General features: G+C 41.4%; 1 protein-coding gene across 1 annotated transcript in view; it reads left to right on the top strand.

Annotated features, from left to right (window-relative positions):
- Positions 1-12,532, top strand: part of Ankrd31 (ankyrin repeat domain 31) — a 148,301-nt gene extending 135,769 nt beyond the window's left edge. The window contains exon 25 of the mRNA XM_040729078.1: positions 12,196-12,532. Within this exon, the coding sequence (XP_040585012.1) occupies positions 12,196-12,341 (146 nt within the window). The 3' untranslated portion in view covers positions 12,342-12,532. The remainder of the gene's footprint in view (positions 1-12,195) is intronic.
- Positions 12,533-18,906: the final 6,374 nt, after the last annotated feature.

Genomic DNA, 18,906 nt, shown 5'->3' with positions numbered 1-18,906 from the left:
GCATAGTAGGTACCTTCTTCTAGTTTTGTAAAGACGGGCTTCATAGGGATGTTTCCTTACTTGGAAACTTAGTCTGGGAGATCAGATCACTGAACATGGGGAAGTTAAAGGTGTATGAAACTAGTAGTTCTGGTGATACTGGTGTTTGGTTCCAAACTGTCCTGTTTTCTTCTCTGTTGCTGTGATAAAGCAATGACCAAAAACAGTTTAGGGGAGGGAAGGAGTTTTTGGCTTGTAGGTTAAAGTCCACCATCAAGGGAAACCAAGACAAGAACACAGAGGCAAGAACTGAAGGAGAGCCCAAAGACAAATATTGGGTTTTGGCTTGCTTCCCATGACTGACTCAGTCTGCTTACTTACACAGTCCTGGACCACCAGGCAGTCCCTGGAGGAGGCACTGTCCGCAGTACGCTAGGCCCTCCACATCAACCAACAGTCAAAAAGCGTTCTTCCCACAGACAATGCCTCCAGGCCACTATGACGGGGGTTATTCCTCACTGAGGTTCCCTCTTTTGAGGTGACACTAGTTTGTGTCAAGTTGACAGAAAGTATCATACTAACCCTGACTACAGTAAGTTAATAGAATTAAATCATGACATCAAACCAAGTAAATCGGTGTTTAAGAAAACAAACCTGATTCATGAGCTAGGTTGTTGGAACCTATTCCCTGTGGTGGGATGTCCTGCTCAGCCTTAATGCATGGGTGAGAGGCTTGGCCCTGCCCTATACTATTGTGACAGACTTGTTGACTCCTCATGGGATCCTTTACTCATGAGGAGGAGTGGACTGGGTGTGGGCCTAGTGGGAAGTGGGAGGGAGTAGGAGGAAAGGTGGGAGGGAGAACTGTGGTTGGAATATAAAATGAAATTTAAAAAAATAAATTATTCAAAAAAAGAAAATGTGGAAAAGGGGAGGTTGAGACTGTTTTCACCTTCTTTTATAAGAAGTGTATATAGGCCTTAAAATCCTGTACATGGAGTGTCAGACCTTATGCCTGTAATTCTCTATTATAGATCACTGCTGGTTTCATGGCATTTCTCCTTCTGAGAGATTGAAGAGGTCTGAGTTCAAAGAGATTTTTATAAGCTCTTATTTATTATAGTCCCCAGTGTTTACCACACCAGGGCTTCCAATAAATATCCTTTGAGTAATACTCATTGAATATATGAATAAGTGACTGTATTGAGTATGATCCAAGGGACTCTGTTTTAAAACTGCATTTAATTGGATGATCTTAATAAGCAGGCACGTCAAAATCTCAAAGACTGTAATAGAATTTAAGATAAGGAATTCAACAAATGGTAAATGCAATTTTAGTTACTATTATCTTTTTTTTTTTTTTTTTTTGGTTTTCCGAGACAGGGTTTCTCTGTATTGTTTTGGAGGCTGTCCTGGAACTTGCTCTGTAGACCAGGCTAGCCTCGGAACTCACAGAGATCCACCTGCCTCTGCTTCCTGAGTGCTGGGACTAAAGGCGTGAGCCACCAACGCCCAGATACTATTACCTCTTTTTAAACATTTAGTGTGTGTGTGTGTGTGTGTGTGTGTGTGTGTGTACATGTGACCATGGAGGGCAGTGAACAACTTGCAGCATGTGGTTCAGAGAATCAAACCCAGGTTCTTTACCTACTAGCCCATCTTGCCAGCCCAGTTAGCATCATCTCTTTCACCTAGAATTGCTGTTTCTATTTGTGAGGTAGGTTCAGATAATGGCCCTTCCTATTTTCTCAGCCAGAAGTTAGAGAACACTCACATTCACTTTCATATTCTGTCTGTCTCTTGTTCATGAGAAATAATGAAGTCTCTTTGGCTTTGTTCATCAATTTTCTTAAACTTAAAAAAAAACAGATGACATCTATAACATTTTTATAGAACAAACATCGTCTTCCTTGATTTGTATGTATGTACATATGTATGTGTGTATATATCATATTTGACTCGTGGTATCAAGAGAATCTTAAGTTTTAAGTATTTCATCTGGCCATTTTAAGACTTTCTTCAAGCCAGATATAATGGTACATAACTATAATTCTAGCACTCGGGAGGCTAAGGCAGGAAAATTGCAAACTCAAAACCAGACTATACTACACAGTGAGATCCTGTCTCGAAAAACACAGGCCCATTTTATATGCTTAGGTTTAATGTCAGTATATTACCAAAATACTCAAAACACATCAATATTAAACTAAACATACATAGGAAAAAGGAAACATTGTCTGAGATGTTTTAGAAGCCCTCACTGTAACATACTAATTACATATTTTATAGAGACATGATATCTTATTTGTCTTTTAGAAACAATGTGCTTTTCCAGGAAAACAAAAAAGGTAGCAGCATGTTTCTCCAGGTTATAATGGGATGGTCCTTATCACTAATAACGTTATAGAAAACGACTTGAGAAGACAGTCATATCAATGCTGCTGTTTTGCTTCCTTTCTCTGTAAGTGTGTGGTAGAGCTGACACAGTCACAGGTGCTCCTGTTGTATGTGGTTGAGAACCAAGCCTGAAGGAGGATAAGTACCCAGTGAGAATACCAAGATTGTTTATTTCAGCTCTTATTTGCAACTCTGAATTATTTTTCATTGTTTTAATCATAGTTTCTCACTCAGATATCATGATTGACACTACTTTAACCTAACTCATAGGTTGGAATATATATACACATATGCATGAAGATTTTCCTTGTCTACAGACCTCTGAGACCATTTACTTCTTTATAGTAACTCTCTGGGTTTCTTTTTATGTTTGATCAAATGCACAAAAACCTAAACACTTTAAAATCTCTCTCTCTCTCTCTCTCTCTCTCTCTCTCTCTCTCTCTCTCTCTCTCTCTCTCTCTCTCTCTCTCTCTCTGTCTTTCTTTCATACATACACACCAAGAGCTTGAGTTGTTTTAAACTCACAAATACTTAAGGTCTCTTGAGCTTGGGCAAAGCATCATGATATCAGGAGCATGTGGTGAAGGACCTGCTTTGTCTCATGATGGATAGGAAAAGGCGAATTCAAAAAGAGACCAGAGAAAGATAGAGCCTCATCCCCATTCCAGGATACACTCCCATGGCCTGCTTCCTCTAAGTAGGCTTTACTTCTTACTGTACTATCATTTCCCAGAAACACCATGGTATCATGAACGCATCAAGGTATTAAGCCATTCTTTAGGTGGAAGCTCTGATGATTTAATTCTCTGAGAATACCATAATACCTCTGGGTAGCTCTTCATCCTGTCAAGTTCACAGTGAACAGCAAGCATCCTACTACTGTTAAAATAATTATTGATTATTTATTAGTGGTTGAAATTACATTTATCATGGAATTTGCTTTGTCTCTGGTTCCTGGCACAGAGCTCCTTAAGTCCTTGGAATTTCCCAAATGATAAGGATGATAGGAGTGTCTTCTTTCTGAGGTGGATCCTGACTGGTTCCTGGATAGCTTCAAGATGAGAGCTGATCTCCAGAGAGACCAAGCCTTGATTGGAAGCTTGGAACCTTCAACTCTATCTTCCAAGCACTATGAAAGAGAAGAGCTAATATTGAACTAACCTTTAGATTTATTCAGTTACTTTAGGCTTGCAGTAAAGTAGGTACATTATAGCAGGCTAGTGTGGCTAGAAAACAAGAGAGAGAGGAGGGTATGGTCCCACCGTCTCCAGGGGCATGTCTTCAGTAACCTAAGGACCTTCCTTAACTCGGGGCTCCACTTTTCAGAGGGCTTACCACCACCTCAACACCATCACTCATCAACATAAATACCTTTGGGAGACATTCAAGAGTCAAACTACAGAAGACATCGAGTTAGTGTCAGACAGTTGGTCAGTTGACTTGAGGGAAAAAAAATAACAAAAGTTAAAATGTTAAAAGTGCTAGGAGTAAATACAGCTCGTTAGAATGAAATGTGTCTGTGAGTCTAATGTGGTGTTTTCCATTTGGAACCAGAGTAAATCTAGTCTCATTCTTTGTCTCATAATCTTTATTTGGAGAAAGGGTACAGTAAGAGTGTTAAGCAACCGCATACATGTACTACCATTTATTTATAGGCCTCAGATGCCAACAACCCTGTGTAAGAACTATACCTCAGTAAAAATGAAAAGTAAAGGACAAGGTGTTTCTACCTACCCACCAGGTGATTGCTTTCATTAAAGCTATCAGTAAAAAAATAATCAGCATTTGACCCAAGAAGGGATTGGATGACCTCTCAGCATCCTAATTTTTCTTTATTCACAAAATATCTTTCAGAGACAGAATTTCTGTTTTAATCCTCCACTAACACTTTTTGCGACTTTGTTCCTTGCACAAACATGTAAGATAAGAAAGGGAGGCCGGGCGTTGGTGGCACACACCTTTAATCCCAGCACTTGGGAGGCAGAGGCAGGTGGATCTCTGTGAGTTCAAGGCCAGCCTGGTCTACAAAGCTAGTTTCAGTACAGCCTCCAAAACAATACAGAGAAACCCTGTCTCGAGAAAAAAAAAAAAAAGAAAGGGAAGTTTTTCTTTTCTTTATTTAATAATTTATTTATAGTACCCAGGATGCTATTGTTAAATATGAGCTTAAGCAACCCCTGCCCAAAATCCAGTCTTCCCTGTCTTCATGCTTCAGAGGTAGGAAGTGTCTGGACTCATTAGTATAACTAGACCTCTGAACATGATTCTACATAATCCTCTCCAGTCAAGACTGTGACAGTTGCGGAGGGGGAAAAATGAATAGCAGATATTGTTGGACAACATGAATATCTGTGGAGCAGCAGAGGTATTCCTATTATCATTATTTTACATGTCAATTCATATTGAATTCAAATCACAACAGCTTAGTTTTTCTAAGGTCTTTTTATGTGACTAGTAGTGTTTCCTAATGGACTCAGGACAAGAGCTCTTATAAAAGACATTGAATTTAAGCATTGACTATGTGGTATCTGATTTCTTCCTTTCTTTACCTCCTCAAGTGAATGTCAAGGCTAACGTGAAAATAAAACTAATGGATGCTATTCTTTTCCAAAGCCCCTAATCTGTTCCCTTCTCCTTTATGGCACACAGTTTAGTGAAGGTAGGAAGAGTTAACGTATAGACTGGATTGGTGAGAAAGCTTTTGTTAATGTTCATGTTTAAAACATCATTGAGTATTATGAGGTAGTTATTAAATTAAGAAAAGAAGAATCTGCTACCTAACTACTATGTATTCTTTTTTTTTAGTCCTACATGTTTGCACAAGGATTCAAATATCAAAGGTGCTGAACAAATATGCAATATTATTAGAGTACAGAAACAAATTCAGAAGCTAAGATATAGCCTGGCTTTTTATTGGTTGCCTAGGGAGAAAAAGGGAGGTAGGGTAGACAGAGTAGAAAAAGCCTGTACCTACAAATGCACCTGAGACATGTACAAAGATAAAAGCTTGAAGACTCACCAGGCTGGCACTAAGAATAGGGGAGTCAATGTCCCAATAAGTCATTTTGTGCCACTAAGTAAAACCTCCATTGCCAAGATGGGTTACATCTTGTTGAGTCATTAAACATAGGAGCTCCATGGAAACCCCTGCTATACTCGTAGATCAGTACCTTACTCTTCCCTCATCAAAGAAGCTTCTTGCCATAGATGGGAACTAACATGGAGACCCCCCCAAAAAAATGATGTGCAGAGGACAGCACTTACTCATCATGGAATATGGAAAAGTTGAACTAATCGCTGACTGGAAACTTCACCCCTACTGACTAGTCATGGTACTGGAAGGTACTCTGCACCAGAGGAGAAAAATAATTATCATTATCTCCCAGCCTCAATCCGAGCAACCTACAACAGTGACCTGCTTGCAAGATATACTGGTGCAATAATATAGGCATAGCCAACAACTTTCTGATTGGATTTAAAGCCCACTTGATGGGGAGAAACCCATACCTAACACTGCTAGAGTGACCAAGGATCTCAAACTAGATAGGCCATGGGCCTAGAGGAAAACCCAATACTACTATTCTGCTAAAGGAACATAGTGATAAAATTACTCGTAACAATATATTCTGTACTCGTAGCAGTGCCTTGCCTAGTCCTTACCAGAGAAACTTCTTGCAGTAGATAGGAGCTACCAGAGACCCACAACTAGATAATGTGCAGAGAAGTAGAAACTTTGGAGCTCTCTGTCTTACAGACTGTGGCAGCTTGCACAGGACCCACACAGGTTCAAGCCACTGACAAGGGGAAGAAGACATGGCTTCTACCATGAGCCAAGAAGCTGTCTGCACCTGAAACTCACTGGGAAAGAGAAGACCAGCTTTTCAAATGATATCTCACTGGGTAGTTAACCACACTTCAGGGCAGGAATAGTTTGCCAATACAAAACAACACAAAAAGATAAGACGTATTTTGTCTTATTTTGCTCTGGGTCTTTTGCTTGTTTATTTTGATTTTCATTTGTGTGGTTTGCAAGGATTATGTGTGTTTCTTGGGGTTTTGTCTTTTTTTTGTTCTTTTTTTCTTAAAAGAAAAAAAACAAAGTTGGGTGGTTAGAGAGGTGGGGATGATACAGAAGGAATTGGGAGAGAGGAAGTACATGATCAAAGTACTGTATGAAAAATTTTTTCAACAAAGTTGTTTTTAAAGCTGAAAATTCAGCAACAAAATCCCGGAAAGCAGCAGGTGATGGCATAGGAACAAGCCCAGAACTAGAGTCCCAGCAAAAACATTAGTTCTGAAGCTGTTTCTGACTACTTACTTTTCAAAAGACCGTTTTGAAGTAGGCATTCAAAACTACATATACATTACTTCTCTTTTTCAGAGAAGAAAAAATGTAACTGGCAGTGGGCGGGGAGATTTTCTTGGTTGTTGTGATGGCTCACCAGATTAAAGCACTTGCCACCAAGCCCAACTACTCAAGTTCAGTCTCTGGACTCACATGGTGGAAGGAGAGAACTGATTGGCCCCCTGGCTTCCATGTGTACTCTGTGGCTTCTGCATGCCCCTCCCCCCAGCAGGTGTAACAGCAACACGGTCTTCCTGTCTTTCTGTCCGTCTTCCTCAGTGCTGTGTTCTTAGGTAAACTCGTGGCCCCGCATTGTAATGAATATCTAGCTGTCACATATGAACTCTAGATATTAGGAGCCAGCCTTAAAGAATTGTGCCTAAAGTCTAGCCCAGAACTATGGCACTCATTTCATTGGCCAGAGTGTAATGAAATTCCACACATAGCTGCAAGGAAAGTTTTCCATATAACATATTAGCAAGCATTCTGTCAGCTGACAGAAGAAAAAGCTAAAAAGGAAGTAACCAATAGTTTCTGCCAAAAGTCCTTTTAGATAGCAAAATATACCTATTGCTTTTAATGTCACTGAAGTAAAATACCTGGAAGAAAGAACTTAAGTAAAGAAAGCTTTCTTTTGACTCACAGTTTCAGAGTCTGTGATTATTTAGTTCCATGTGCTTTAGCAAGACAACATGGTGCCAGAAATGTCCCCTCCATGGCTGATCAGGAAGCAGGAAACAGGAGAGAAGGTGGCAAGGGATAATATATGCCCTGGTCTTCCCTCAGTCACCTACTTCCTTATCAAGGCTCTACCCGCTAAAGTTTCCGTAACTTCCCAAATTAGCACTACCAGCCAGCAACCAACTATTCAAAAGATGAGCCTGTGGAGAGCATTGCATATTCAAACCACAACACTGTAAATAGAGAAAATAATTTACAAAGCAAATTATTTCACATATTACAAGGAACTTTACACTGGAAATTAAAGTAATGGGTCTGTCTAAACACTAAATTCTTTTTTTTGTTTATTTGGGGTTTTTTTGTTGTTTTTTTTGTTTGTTTGTTTGTTTTGTTTTTACGAGACAGGGTTTCTCTGTTTTGGAGGCTGTCGGTCCAGCCTGGCCTCGAACTCACAGAGATCCGCCTGCCTCTCCCTCCCGAGTGCTGGGATTAAAGGTGTGCGCCACCAATGCCCGGCCAAACACTGAATTCTTTTAAGATGTTAAAATTAAGAGTTGGGCAAATTATAAAGAACTTGAGTCTATAGAGGATTCTTGGCCTGAGGTGGTAGGGCATGTGCATCAGCTTTGGTATGTACCCTCTGGGCTAGGGCCTTCCTACTGTACCTCTTTGCAAAGACGTACAGGAATCCTCAAGTTTGGTTTGTCAATAGACTCTGCTTCCTCAATAAATTTAAGATCAGCCTGAGCTATATGATTGGATCTCATCTCAAAATAAACAAATAAAAGTCCCCTTTATTTTAGTGTCCACAGAAGGAGAGCTATAGGCAGAGATTATCTGAAACTGTTCTTGGGTGTACAACTAGTGCTGCAGTGAGTCTCTTGTTAGGGAGACATGCAACAAACTCCTCCCTCTTGGAGCACCCAATTTAAATAAGCATAATATCTTGTGCTCAGTGAGCTGAGCTACAGCTTGAGGAATTTTGATCCATAAGCAGATTAAATTCCTGACCTGATCAACAATGCACTCTGGGTTGCTGTCTGATCAGTCACTACCAATTACCAATTACCAGCCTATAATCCACACCTCCAGAGTAGCTAGGAAACAAGGAGGACCCTAAGAGAGACATACATGGTCCCCCAGTGAAGCAGAAAGGGCCAAGAGCTCCTGAATAAATTGGGAGTATGGGGGCTGGAGGGGAGTGAGGTAGGAGAAAGAGGAGGGGGGAGGAAAACATGAGGGATCAGGAAGATTGAGTGGGGAGAGGAATAGAGGAGAGCAAGAAAAGAGACACATCAATAGAGGGAGCCCTTATAGGTTTAAAGAGAAGTCTGGCTCTAGAGAATTGTACAGAGATCCACAAGGATGACTCCAACTAGGAACCTAAGCAGTAGTGGAGAGGCTACCTTAAATACCCTTCCCCTATAACAAGAATGATGACTACCTTAAATGCTGTCCTAAAGCCTTCATCTAGGAGCAGAAGCAGAGATCCACAGCTCAGCACTGAGCCAAACTCCTGGAATCCAGTTTCAGAGAAGGAGTGATGTACAAAGAGGTCAAGACCATGCTGGGAAATCCCACAGAAACAGCTGACCTGAGCAAGTGGGAATTCATGGACCCCAGTCTGACAGCTGGGGAACCAGCATAGAACCAAACCAAGTCCCCTGAATATGGGTGTCACCTAGGAGCACTGGGCTGTCTATGGGGCCTCTGGCAGTGGAACCAGGATGTATCCCTAGTGCATGAATGGACTTTGGGAGCCCATTTCCCATGGATGGTTACTCTCTTAGCCTAGATACACTTAGCCTAGGCCCTCCCCAAAATGACAGATTTTGATAATCCCTCATGGAAGGCCTCACCCTCCCTGGGGAGTGGATGGGGGATGGATGAGGGGCATGGGAGGCTGGGAGGGAAAGGGAACTAGGGTTGATATGTAAAATAAGATTGTTTCTAATTTAAGTAAAATTTATTTTTAAAAACTAGGCACCTTTCTAGGTCTAGGGGTTTTTAAGGGCATTAAGTCCATGTGAAAGATGCTCATACTTGACAACTGAAGGCATCAGTGAAAACAGTAGTTTTATTTTGTACAACCAGAGAGGGATAGCTTTTAAACATTTATACTGTGCAGTATTATTAAGAATGTAGAGGAGAAAATAGGCATCATCACAGGCATTCAAATACTGGCAGTATAGAAGAGGACCTTAGGTGGACTCTGGCAGACTGTCTGAAATGTGAAGTAATGTACACATCTGCAGCTTAGTCACTTTGCTTACAAATACGACATGACTGAAATAAAGTGTAAATTAGAAATAAACTCACACAGATGGATTAGGCACTCAGAGCCTAGCTAACGTAAGGCCCGGTGTCTTATGGAGGTAAAGACAGGCAGTGAGAACCTTGCTGTTGAGTTTTACCTGAGCAATATCTCCCATCCCCAGCTTTTGTAGGATACCTTGTTTCTGAAAACAGAGTGGTGATACATGCCCACAGTCCCAATTACTTAGGAGATTGAAGCAGGATTGCCAAAGCCCATCAGTTCAGTTTGAGATCTGTGGAAAACAGAACTGTTAATTGTGGGCGGTCCCTGCAGGCTTTACAGCCAGCAGGGCAACAATCTGGGTGAGGGAAGAATGAAACTAAGTTCAGCCCAGTTTAGGTAACTTAGAGAGTCTGGCATCAGTTTGAATGTTTTTGCCGTATTTAAGCCCAGCATAATTTTGGAAAGAAGTTTTCAAGTAACAATTAACTAAGGCCAGTGAATACAACAAAGCTTAAGACGTGTTTACACTGAAGCTCTTTACAAAGTACATATGGCTTTGTTTGTAAGATGGGTTCTTGTTGACTTAAAAGCATTGCTCAAAGTAAGGATCTAGGAAATGTGACTGACTTGAAACAATCCCTGTGGGTGTCAGGGTTGGCCTGGCCCTAAGATGACATAGAAGTCACTTAGGCAGTTGTAAAGTATGAACTCATGAGGATAAGTTTTATGGCCTACAAGTAATGCTCAGAATTAGGTAGAAAGTGTCTGGGATAAGTAAAACATAAATTCTGGGAAATACAGGCTGAATCTTTGTTCATCAGACTTCAAAGGATCAGCAGGTTGTAAAGTACATCCATTCCCAGAATTCCAGGAGGAGGACAGATCAAACATTGCTTTCCTTTGAAGGATGCCTGTAAATTTAACTTTACTGACTTCTCCCTTGCTTATCTGTGTGCACAAGGCCCTTTTTGTCCTCTACAGTTAATATGGAGATTATATGTTTATATAATGAACATATTTTAAAATGTAGAATGTATTTGATTATAGTAACAGGTTTGTATGTGTTCAGGTGTGTGTGTGTGTGTGTGTTTGTGTGAGTGTGTGTGTGTGCGCGTGTGCACACGCGCGAGCACATGTAGCAGCCAGAAGATAACCTTGGCTATTGTTCTTCGGTTGCTGTTCCAACTTGTTTTTATTTTGTTTTGGTTTTTCCTTTGTTTATTTTGCTTTATTTTGTTTTGGTTTTTCCTTTGTTTATTTTGCTTTATTTTGTTTTGGTTTTTCCTTTGTTTATTTTGCTTTATTTTGTTTTAGTTTTTTTCTTTGCTGAAGGTCTCATTGGCCGGGAAATTACCAAGAAAACTAAGCTGGGTGGCTCGTGAGCTCCGGTCTACCTATCATCACTGCCTTCTCTGCTGGATTACAAAGACATACCACTACCCTCTATGTCTGCCGTTTTTCTTTTTTTCCTGAGTTCTGGGGAATCAAACTTAGGTCTTTAAGGTTATAAGACAAGCCGTCCTGTCGGTCTGTAAGTGCCAGTTTAGAACCCTACTTAGACTGACTTACATCACTGAAAATGGAATTTTATTGACACGTGTACATGTCTATAAAGGCCAGGACAGATCTACAGGCTCTATTTAGGACTCAAACAGTATGACTAAAAATGGGGTTTCTCCTTTTTCAACTTCTAACCTCCAATTCCATCAGCCTGGTATAGTCACACATACTTGTAATCCCACCGCTTAGGAGGTTAAGGCAGGGGATCGGAAGTTCAGGGTCATCCTGTTTAGTGGCATGAGACCCATCTTTAAAAAAAAAAAAGCCCCTGCATTTCTAATTTCTACTTTCACACTGTAGCCCCTCCTAAGAGCCTCTCATTACTGTCAACAAAGCTGTCTACCTGTTAATTCAAGTCTAGAAAGGGGACTTAGATGTGACTCTTCCCCAGAGACTCAGCAGAGATCTCATTGGACCTTACCTCCCTCTGAAGGGATTATGTTCCTATCACTGAGTCTGCAGTCGGTGCCTGCTGACTGATCCGTGCACATGGAGATGAATCAAGAAGTTGAGAATAAATACAACCCAAAGCACATGAGCCAAGTAAGGTAAAAGAAAAAGTCACAGGCAGGCATGTCACAGGGGGAGTATAGATGGGTACTGGTCATCAAAAGCACTCTGCCCTTAAAATACCTAACTGTATGTGAAACACTGTGGGATATGGATAAAGTTAATGGACTATATGGTATGTCTAGCTGAAACAGCCTTGGTAAACTCCTAACACACTGGCAGTCTCTGTGGAGTAAGATTTGATTTGGTAATTGATGAATTACTCAAATAGCCCCCGCATCTCTCTCCCTCCTCTGCCTCCTATAGGTTTGTCTCAGGTACAGAAAGTGGACTGATGTGTGTGCTGCTCAGACAACACACCAAGTATGCTTGGGCGTGGACTGACTAGATTCTGGGATATGTAATAACTAAATCTTACATTATGAAAAGCTGGGTTTAATGGTGATTTGTATTTTAACAGGCACTCCCAGGAAGTCAATGCAAAGTATCCCTCATTATCTACAGATAAAGGAAATACTTTTAATCAGCGATCAAGAGCTTCTGCCATGCCATGTAATGGAACATCACTGGAAATTCTATGTGAACTGTAAGAAGCTACCATTCTGAAGCCTTGTTTTCCTGATAACTCATTGAGTATTGTTTTTATAATCAACAGCCATTTGTCTCCATCTTGTGAGGTGGGCCTATCTTAACCTGCCCTGTGAATTACTAGTGGAGATGTGTATTTACTGTGATACGAAAGCTGTCACACAAGTTTAGTGCTCTTTTGCCAATGAAATAAAGGCGTTTCTGAGTAAGACTGTATTAAGTTTCTTATTTTAGCTTTATTGACATAAACTCATTTTGCATTTAGCACTCCTGCTCCTGCGTGGGTAACAGTTCTTGTGAGGAAGGTGAAGATGTGAGTAAAAGTGATCAGCAGGTTCCCCATCCACTCTGGAGTGTGGCTCAAGATCAAAATGTAAAATTCTATAAAGGAAATGTAAAGTTTGTGTAAGATTGGCATAGGTAGTGCTAAATCCTAGAGCAGAGAGCTAAGCAAATGCTGACCCCGGGGCTGACTGTTCTGAAGGATGCGCCTTCGACCTCTACACTGACACAAGCATTTGTAAGACACTCGAGCTTTATCGGTTTTCTCTAACTTCTTAATATTTTGGTAACCAAATTATTCTTATCCTTCCTTCATTGTCTCTGTCTCCCAAGTAAGCTTTGGTATAACATTCTTATTCTATTGATTCTCTCTCATTGTATAGAAAAATGAAAACTGCTATAGAAGTCACTAGAAGGATGGTTCAGTAGAGTCCCAGTACCCGTGTGGCAGCTCACAACCCTCTATACAACTCCAGTTCCAGGAGATCCAGTGGCCTCTTCTGGCCTCTCTGAGCACTGGCATGCATGTGCACAGGCATGCATGTAGACAAAACAGCAATACACATGAAATAATAATGTAACCTTTTAAATCACTGGAATGTGTTTGGGGGAATATGCTATAGGCTTTGGGTATTTGCTTGTCCTACTTCAGATGTATAGAACATTTAGGAAGTATCTTCAGGATATATAGCTAAAAGCTGACTCTGGGAGGTTGGGGATACTGCTCTGGGCATCTGAGAAAAGAGGAAGGATCTGCTCCACCTAGAGCTGGAGAGAGCTGCTCTGCCGTGACTCTCCTATGAGACCACTGGGCAGTTTGGGGCCGTTTACAAGATGTTCTGTCTATTCTGGGTTCTCAGTGAAGCTTTTGAGCTTCAGACCCTCAGCCATATACAGGACCTTGAAGAATGTCCAGTGATCCAATCTACTTGATCTTTGTGTCCTTTCTGTGAGACTGACTTTTAAAAGTTCATTGTTTGTATTCGTTGCACATGGTGCTGTATTATATAAGGATATTTTCAGGCAACTGTATATTGCACACTGAGTATATTACCTCTTACATGCCTCTTTCCTCTTTTTTCCTCCTCCCCTCTGCCATTGGTTCCCTTTTTTCCTAGACAGTCTTGCCTTCTCTTTCATATATACATATATGATTTTACCTATTTAAAATATATGAACTATTCATGAGAGAAAACATGACATTTGTCTTTCTGAGACTGGCTTAATTTCCTTATTTTCAGTTACATACATTTACCTGAAAATGGCAAAACTTCATAGCTGAAAATAATTTCATTGTGTCTATGTGCCACATTTTCTTTACCCACTCCTCTGTGGTTGGGCTATTGTGAGCAGTGCTGCTATAAACATTGTTGTACATGTATTTTATGATGCACTGACCTGAGTCCTTCATTCTCCTCAATTCAGTCCTCATCAGACCAGTGTAGACTATTTCTACATCAGCAGTTCTAACCAGTTTTGATTACTTGTTGATTGAGCATTGTGGCATACTGCTGTCAAATTATTCTTAAATATCTACATTGCCCCCTTTGCTGTTGCAAAAGTTAGCACAACTGACAATGAGATGGAAGTACCATTCAGGCCTTAGAACCCAGGAGATAGGTGGCAACACCTGCCAAAATGAAACAAAGATCTAATCCATCAAAGCCCATAGTTCTGGGAAAGTCACTCAGTGTACTAACCTTGCTTTTTGGCTTCTGTAGTTGCACTTCTGGCTGACTGTTCTTGCTAACTTAGGTGTGTTGACCTAGGATATGGATTTGTGTTTAAAAGGTCATCCTGAGAAAGGCCTGGGACTGAACTCAGGTCCCAAACATCCAATGTAACCACCAGCCAGCTAATAAAGACTTTCTACTGACTTGAACTCATGTCCAAGTAGTCTTCTCTGATAGGTACCTCACAAAGTCTAAGCCAACAATTCAAGTTCCCCACTGTCTGGTCCTAATATAGCCTTCCAATTTCATTTCCCAATAATCTCTAGCTCTTAAATGTCTTTTTTTAAGTCCCTGTTATGAACTCAATTGTTTCCCTAAAATTCATTTGTTAAATCTCTAGTCCCTAATTTCTCAAATTGTGATGCATTTGTAGACTTTAGAAGGTTGGTTAAATCAAGGTAAAGTCATTAAGACAGACTCTTATTTGTCTTCCTCGAGAGACACCAGGGATGTAAGTATACAGCAGTAGGCACCCATCTCTGAACAAGTGGCCTCAGCACAGGATAAACCACTGGTTGTAGACAGGGATCTTGAGAAGTGACTTCTGTTGTCTGAAGCCACCCTGTATGTGGTGCTTTCATTATGGTGACCCTAGCAAATGGATGCAACCTGACTCCCCTCTCCCGTGTTTACACTGTTTCCCCCACCTAGAACATTCCCTCTCTACTACATCCAGCATGACTCCTGGGACTTGGATCTAACTGAGGGCAGTGAGAAATGACAGACAGAAAAGCTGGGTCAGGTGGTCTTGGCTCTTGGCTGGGAAAGTCTCAGCATCCCAGAATCTCAGAGTGTTTAATATATAGAGTGGAACAGTAACACAGGGTTACTCCATAGCTAGACAAGGAAGGGGGCGAAGTATGGTCTACAGCCAGATAAAAGAGACAGGCCTAGCTAATCTCTATAGGAGTGATCTCTGTTGTGGAGCAGTTTTCAAGACATAAATTGGGGGGATCTACGATGGACATTTTCTGTACACACTGTCAACACTCACACTTGGTCCCCTAAGGAAGGTGCTGCCATTTCCCTCTAAGCCTCCCAGGTGGCAGGGAGGCTTTGGCATTCCTCCAAGGTTCTGAGGCTCTGGGGTCCTGAACATGGTCATAGCCATGTCAACAATACTCAAAGCCTCACTCACTCAGGGCTTCCTGCACTCCCCACAGTCTCCTGCCCATCTATAATTCTCATATAGATCATATATGAAGTCACCCTCATATATGACTTCCTATGTTGTCAGGTCATCTCAATCCAAGCCCTTAACTGCTGTTCCTAGTTTGACTTTTCATGGTTTGTCTCCCTGAAGCACTTTGAAAACCTGATTGGAATCCAGTTCACAGCTGTATAGTTTGTGCTTCCTGTAACATATCTCAAGCACAGCAGACACTTAAGAACTTCCTGTCAGTTACAATGCTTTGATGTCAGTAACAAAAAATCCCACTGAAAACTGGCTTAAGCAGTGAGGGAGCTTCACTTCAACAAGCCAGGGTGTAGGAACTTAGGAAGGTTATGCTGCAGTTGAGCAATGTCATTATTTGTTCTCCACACTCCCTTCACAGGGATTCTGCTGCTATAGTTAGAAAAATATCATTGGAAATGTGACAGTTATCTTCTGATGCATTTCTTTTGGGAAGTAGTTTTCTGAACACTGCCATCCTCAAGAAAGTTGTATTACAGTCTGGCAAGGTGGCTCAGCAGGGAAAGGTGCCTGCCAACAAGCCTGGTAACCTGGGTTAGAGACTCAGTGGGTGAAGGGGAGAACAAAGTACCACAGTGGTCCTTTCATGACATGCGCATGTGCGCACACACAATCTTTTTTTAAAAAGTATTTAAAGAAAGTTGTTTTTCCCTTCACCACAGTCAAGCACGAGCCACGCCTCAGTGGGTCACTCACTGGAGAAGTGACATTACCTTGATTTGCTGAAAGACATGCATGCCCAAGTGTAGGAGAAAGCTTCACAAATCACCACTGTGCCAGTCAGGAAACAATGGGGGGAGGGGAAAGAGAGAAAAGGAAGTGTAATCGGTGTAAGTGGTTATAAGAACTGATATCCACTTTATTATATCTTTAATAATACAGCCCAGTGGTCATTGTAAGCACTTTTGATATAGTATGCAGCCCTCACCACACCTTACGAGATGGGAAACGCTATCATTCATTTTAAGATGACTAAACTGAGGAAAAATGAAGTCACTTGGCCAGGAACTATAAAGCAGCTACCAAGTGGTAGAACTAGAAATCAAACCTAGGAGTCTGGCTTTGGGACTCATGTTAGGTGCTTTGTATATTTTCTCTCTCAACCAAAATCACCTACTTCAAAATGCACCATAGGCTACTGGGAGAGTGTCAGCCTCATAATGGGGATTTGATTGGCTCCTTCTGCATACACATTCTAAGGGAATCAATTTGCTCACCATGGTAGCCAAGGGAATGTAGCACTCCAGCTGACCAGTTCTAAGATAAACACATAGATATCTACTCTTGAGGCTGTTTTTCTGTCTTGAAAAGTTCTAGATATGAACAAACTAATTTTGCACAGGAGAACAATCTCACTGCTTCGGATGACTGAATATGCCCATAGGCCCCGGATTTCAAGGGACTTGGGATTTCTTTTGTCTATTGGAAGCTAACAGCACGTAGCCTCCCATGTATTTTTTTAATCTTGTCCTGAGTTTTTGTTGTTGTTGCTTTGTTTTTCCAGTTTTAGCAGTGTTCGTTGAAGCCTATTTTACACGAAGAACTGTGACTTCATCCCTCTGAAACCATAGTGTTCTCTAGTCCTACTTCTTTTACCACCTAAATAAGAGGATCAGAAGTGAGACCATGCCAAGTCAACTTGCCTGACTTCATTTAATCCCCAAGTACAGGGCTTGTGGTTAACTACTAAACTCCTTAGACATTTTTGTAAGTTTATATTCTTTCATTTGGTACTATTTACCCGGATTTTTTGTTTTGCTTTTGAGTAGGCTGACCTTGAAATCACCATGTACTCAAGGGTGGCCATGAATTTCTGATCCCCCTTCCTCTACCTCCCAAATGTTGACATTACAGGTATGCCACAGCACCCCATTCGTGTGATTCTGGGGTGCATGCCAAGTAAACGCTATTATCAAGAGAGCTGTAGCCCAGCCCTCCTTTTCCAGGAGTTTTAAAGGGAAGCCCAGCAGGTGTACACTTGACATGCTGTAATGTCAATAAAGTACTTGTAGGTGTAAAAGCAGCGGACATTTGTGTTTCCATGACATTGGACAGTTGGTCTGATATGTGACGTTGAGCCATGTCCTTCAAAGCTGAAGGCAAGGACATGGTAAGGCAAGTTCATGAACCTTGCCTGTCAGCTGCCATTGCACAGACAGAGCTTCCCATGGACTACAGTGTACACAGTAACTGCTGTGAACTGAGCCAACAGAGCAAACCAAAATTGTCTGTGTGTATGTGTGTGTGTCCCCAAAGGAAATTGTTGAAGAAAATATTGGTTCTTAGCCAAAACATAAGAAGAATAGCAAGTCAAGTTAAGAAGATGCCAGCTCTATGCTACAAAAGATATGCTCTTCAACAGTGCAAACCCAGAGAATCCTTAGCCTCTGGGATTGTGGGTGTCCTTTCCCTTTAGAAGCCAATTAGGATGATTTGAGCTAGCCTCTCCATCCATATACAGGGCAAACCCTTCCAGCCACCACCACCACCCCCAGTTAAAACCCTTCCAGCCACACCCCCCCAGTTACTCCTACCCTTGTTTTTCTACACTATCCCAGAAGAGACTTAGATTCCCCACCCCCGTTGTATCTGTTTCCTTCATAAAATGTTCCATCAGCCTGCTGCTCAGCCTGGTTCCTGGTCCCAGTAGTGCCATCAGCTCTGCCTCAGCACCTCACTCCACCTGGCCATCTTCCCATACCTAAAGGATAAGGAGCTATGTAACTCAAAGCCCAGCAAACAACAGAAAGACGTCTTCCTTGGTGTTGGTCCTGGCCAGGTGTATGTCAACTTGACATAAGTTAAAGTCTTCTGAGAGGAGGGGAAGCTCAGTTAAGAAAATGCCTTCTTAGCTGTATGTCTAATATCCACTTATGAGTGAGTACATACCATGTTGTATTTCTGTGTCTGGGTTACCTCACCCAGAATGGTTCTTATAGTTCCATTCATTTGCCTGCTAATTTCAAGATTCCATTGTTTTTTTTTTCTGCTGAGTAGTACTGCATTGTGTAAATGTACCACATTTTCTCTAATCTACTCTTCAGTTGAGGGGCACTAGGTTGCTTCCTGGTTCTGGCTATTACAAATAGTGCTGCTATGAACATGGTTGAACAGACATCCTTGTTGTATGAATGGGCATCTTTTGGGTATATGCCTAAGAGTGGAATTGCTGGGTCTTCTGGTAGACTGATTTCCATTTTCCCAAGGAACCACCTCACTGATTTCCAAAGTGGCTGTATGAGTTGGCATTCCCACCAGCAGTGGAGGAGTGTTCCCCTTTCTTCACATCCTCTCCAGCATAAACTGTCTGGCGTTTTTTTATTTCAGCCATTCTGACAGGAGTAAGATGGTATCTCAAGGTTGTTTTGATTTG

Source organism: Mesocricetus auratus, unplaced genomic scaffold, assembly GCF_017639785.1.
Source record: "Mesocricetus auratus isolate SY011 unplaced genomic scaffold, BCM_Maur_2.0 Super-Scaffold_100020, whole genome shotgun sequence".
Taxonomy (NCBI): Eukaryota; Metazoa; Chordata; class Mammalia; order Rodentia; family Cricetidae; genus Mesocricetus; species Mesocricetus auratus.
This window is presented reverse-complemented; position numbering and strand designations above follow the sequence as displayed.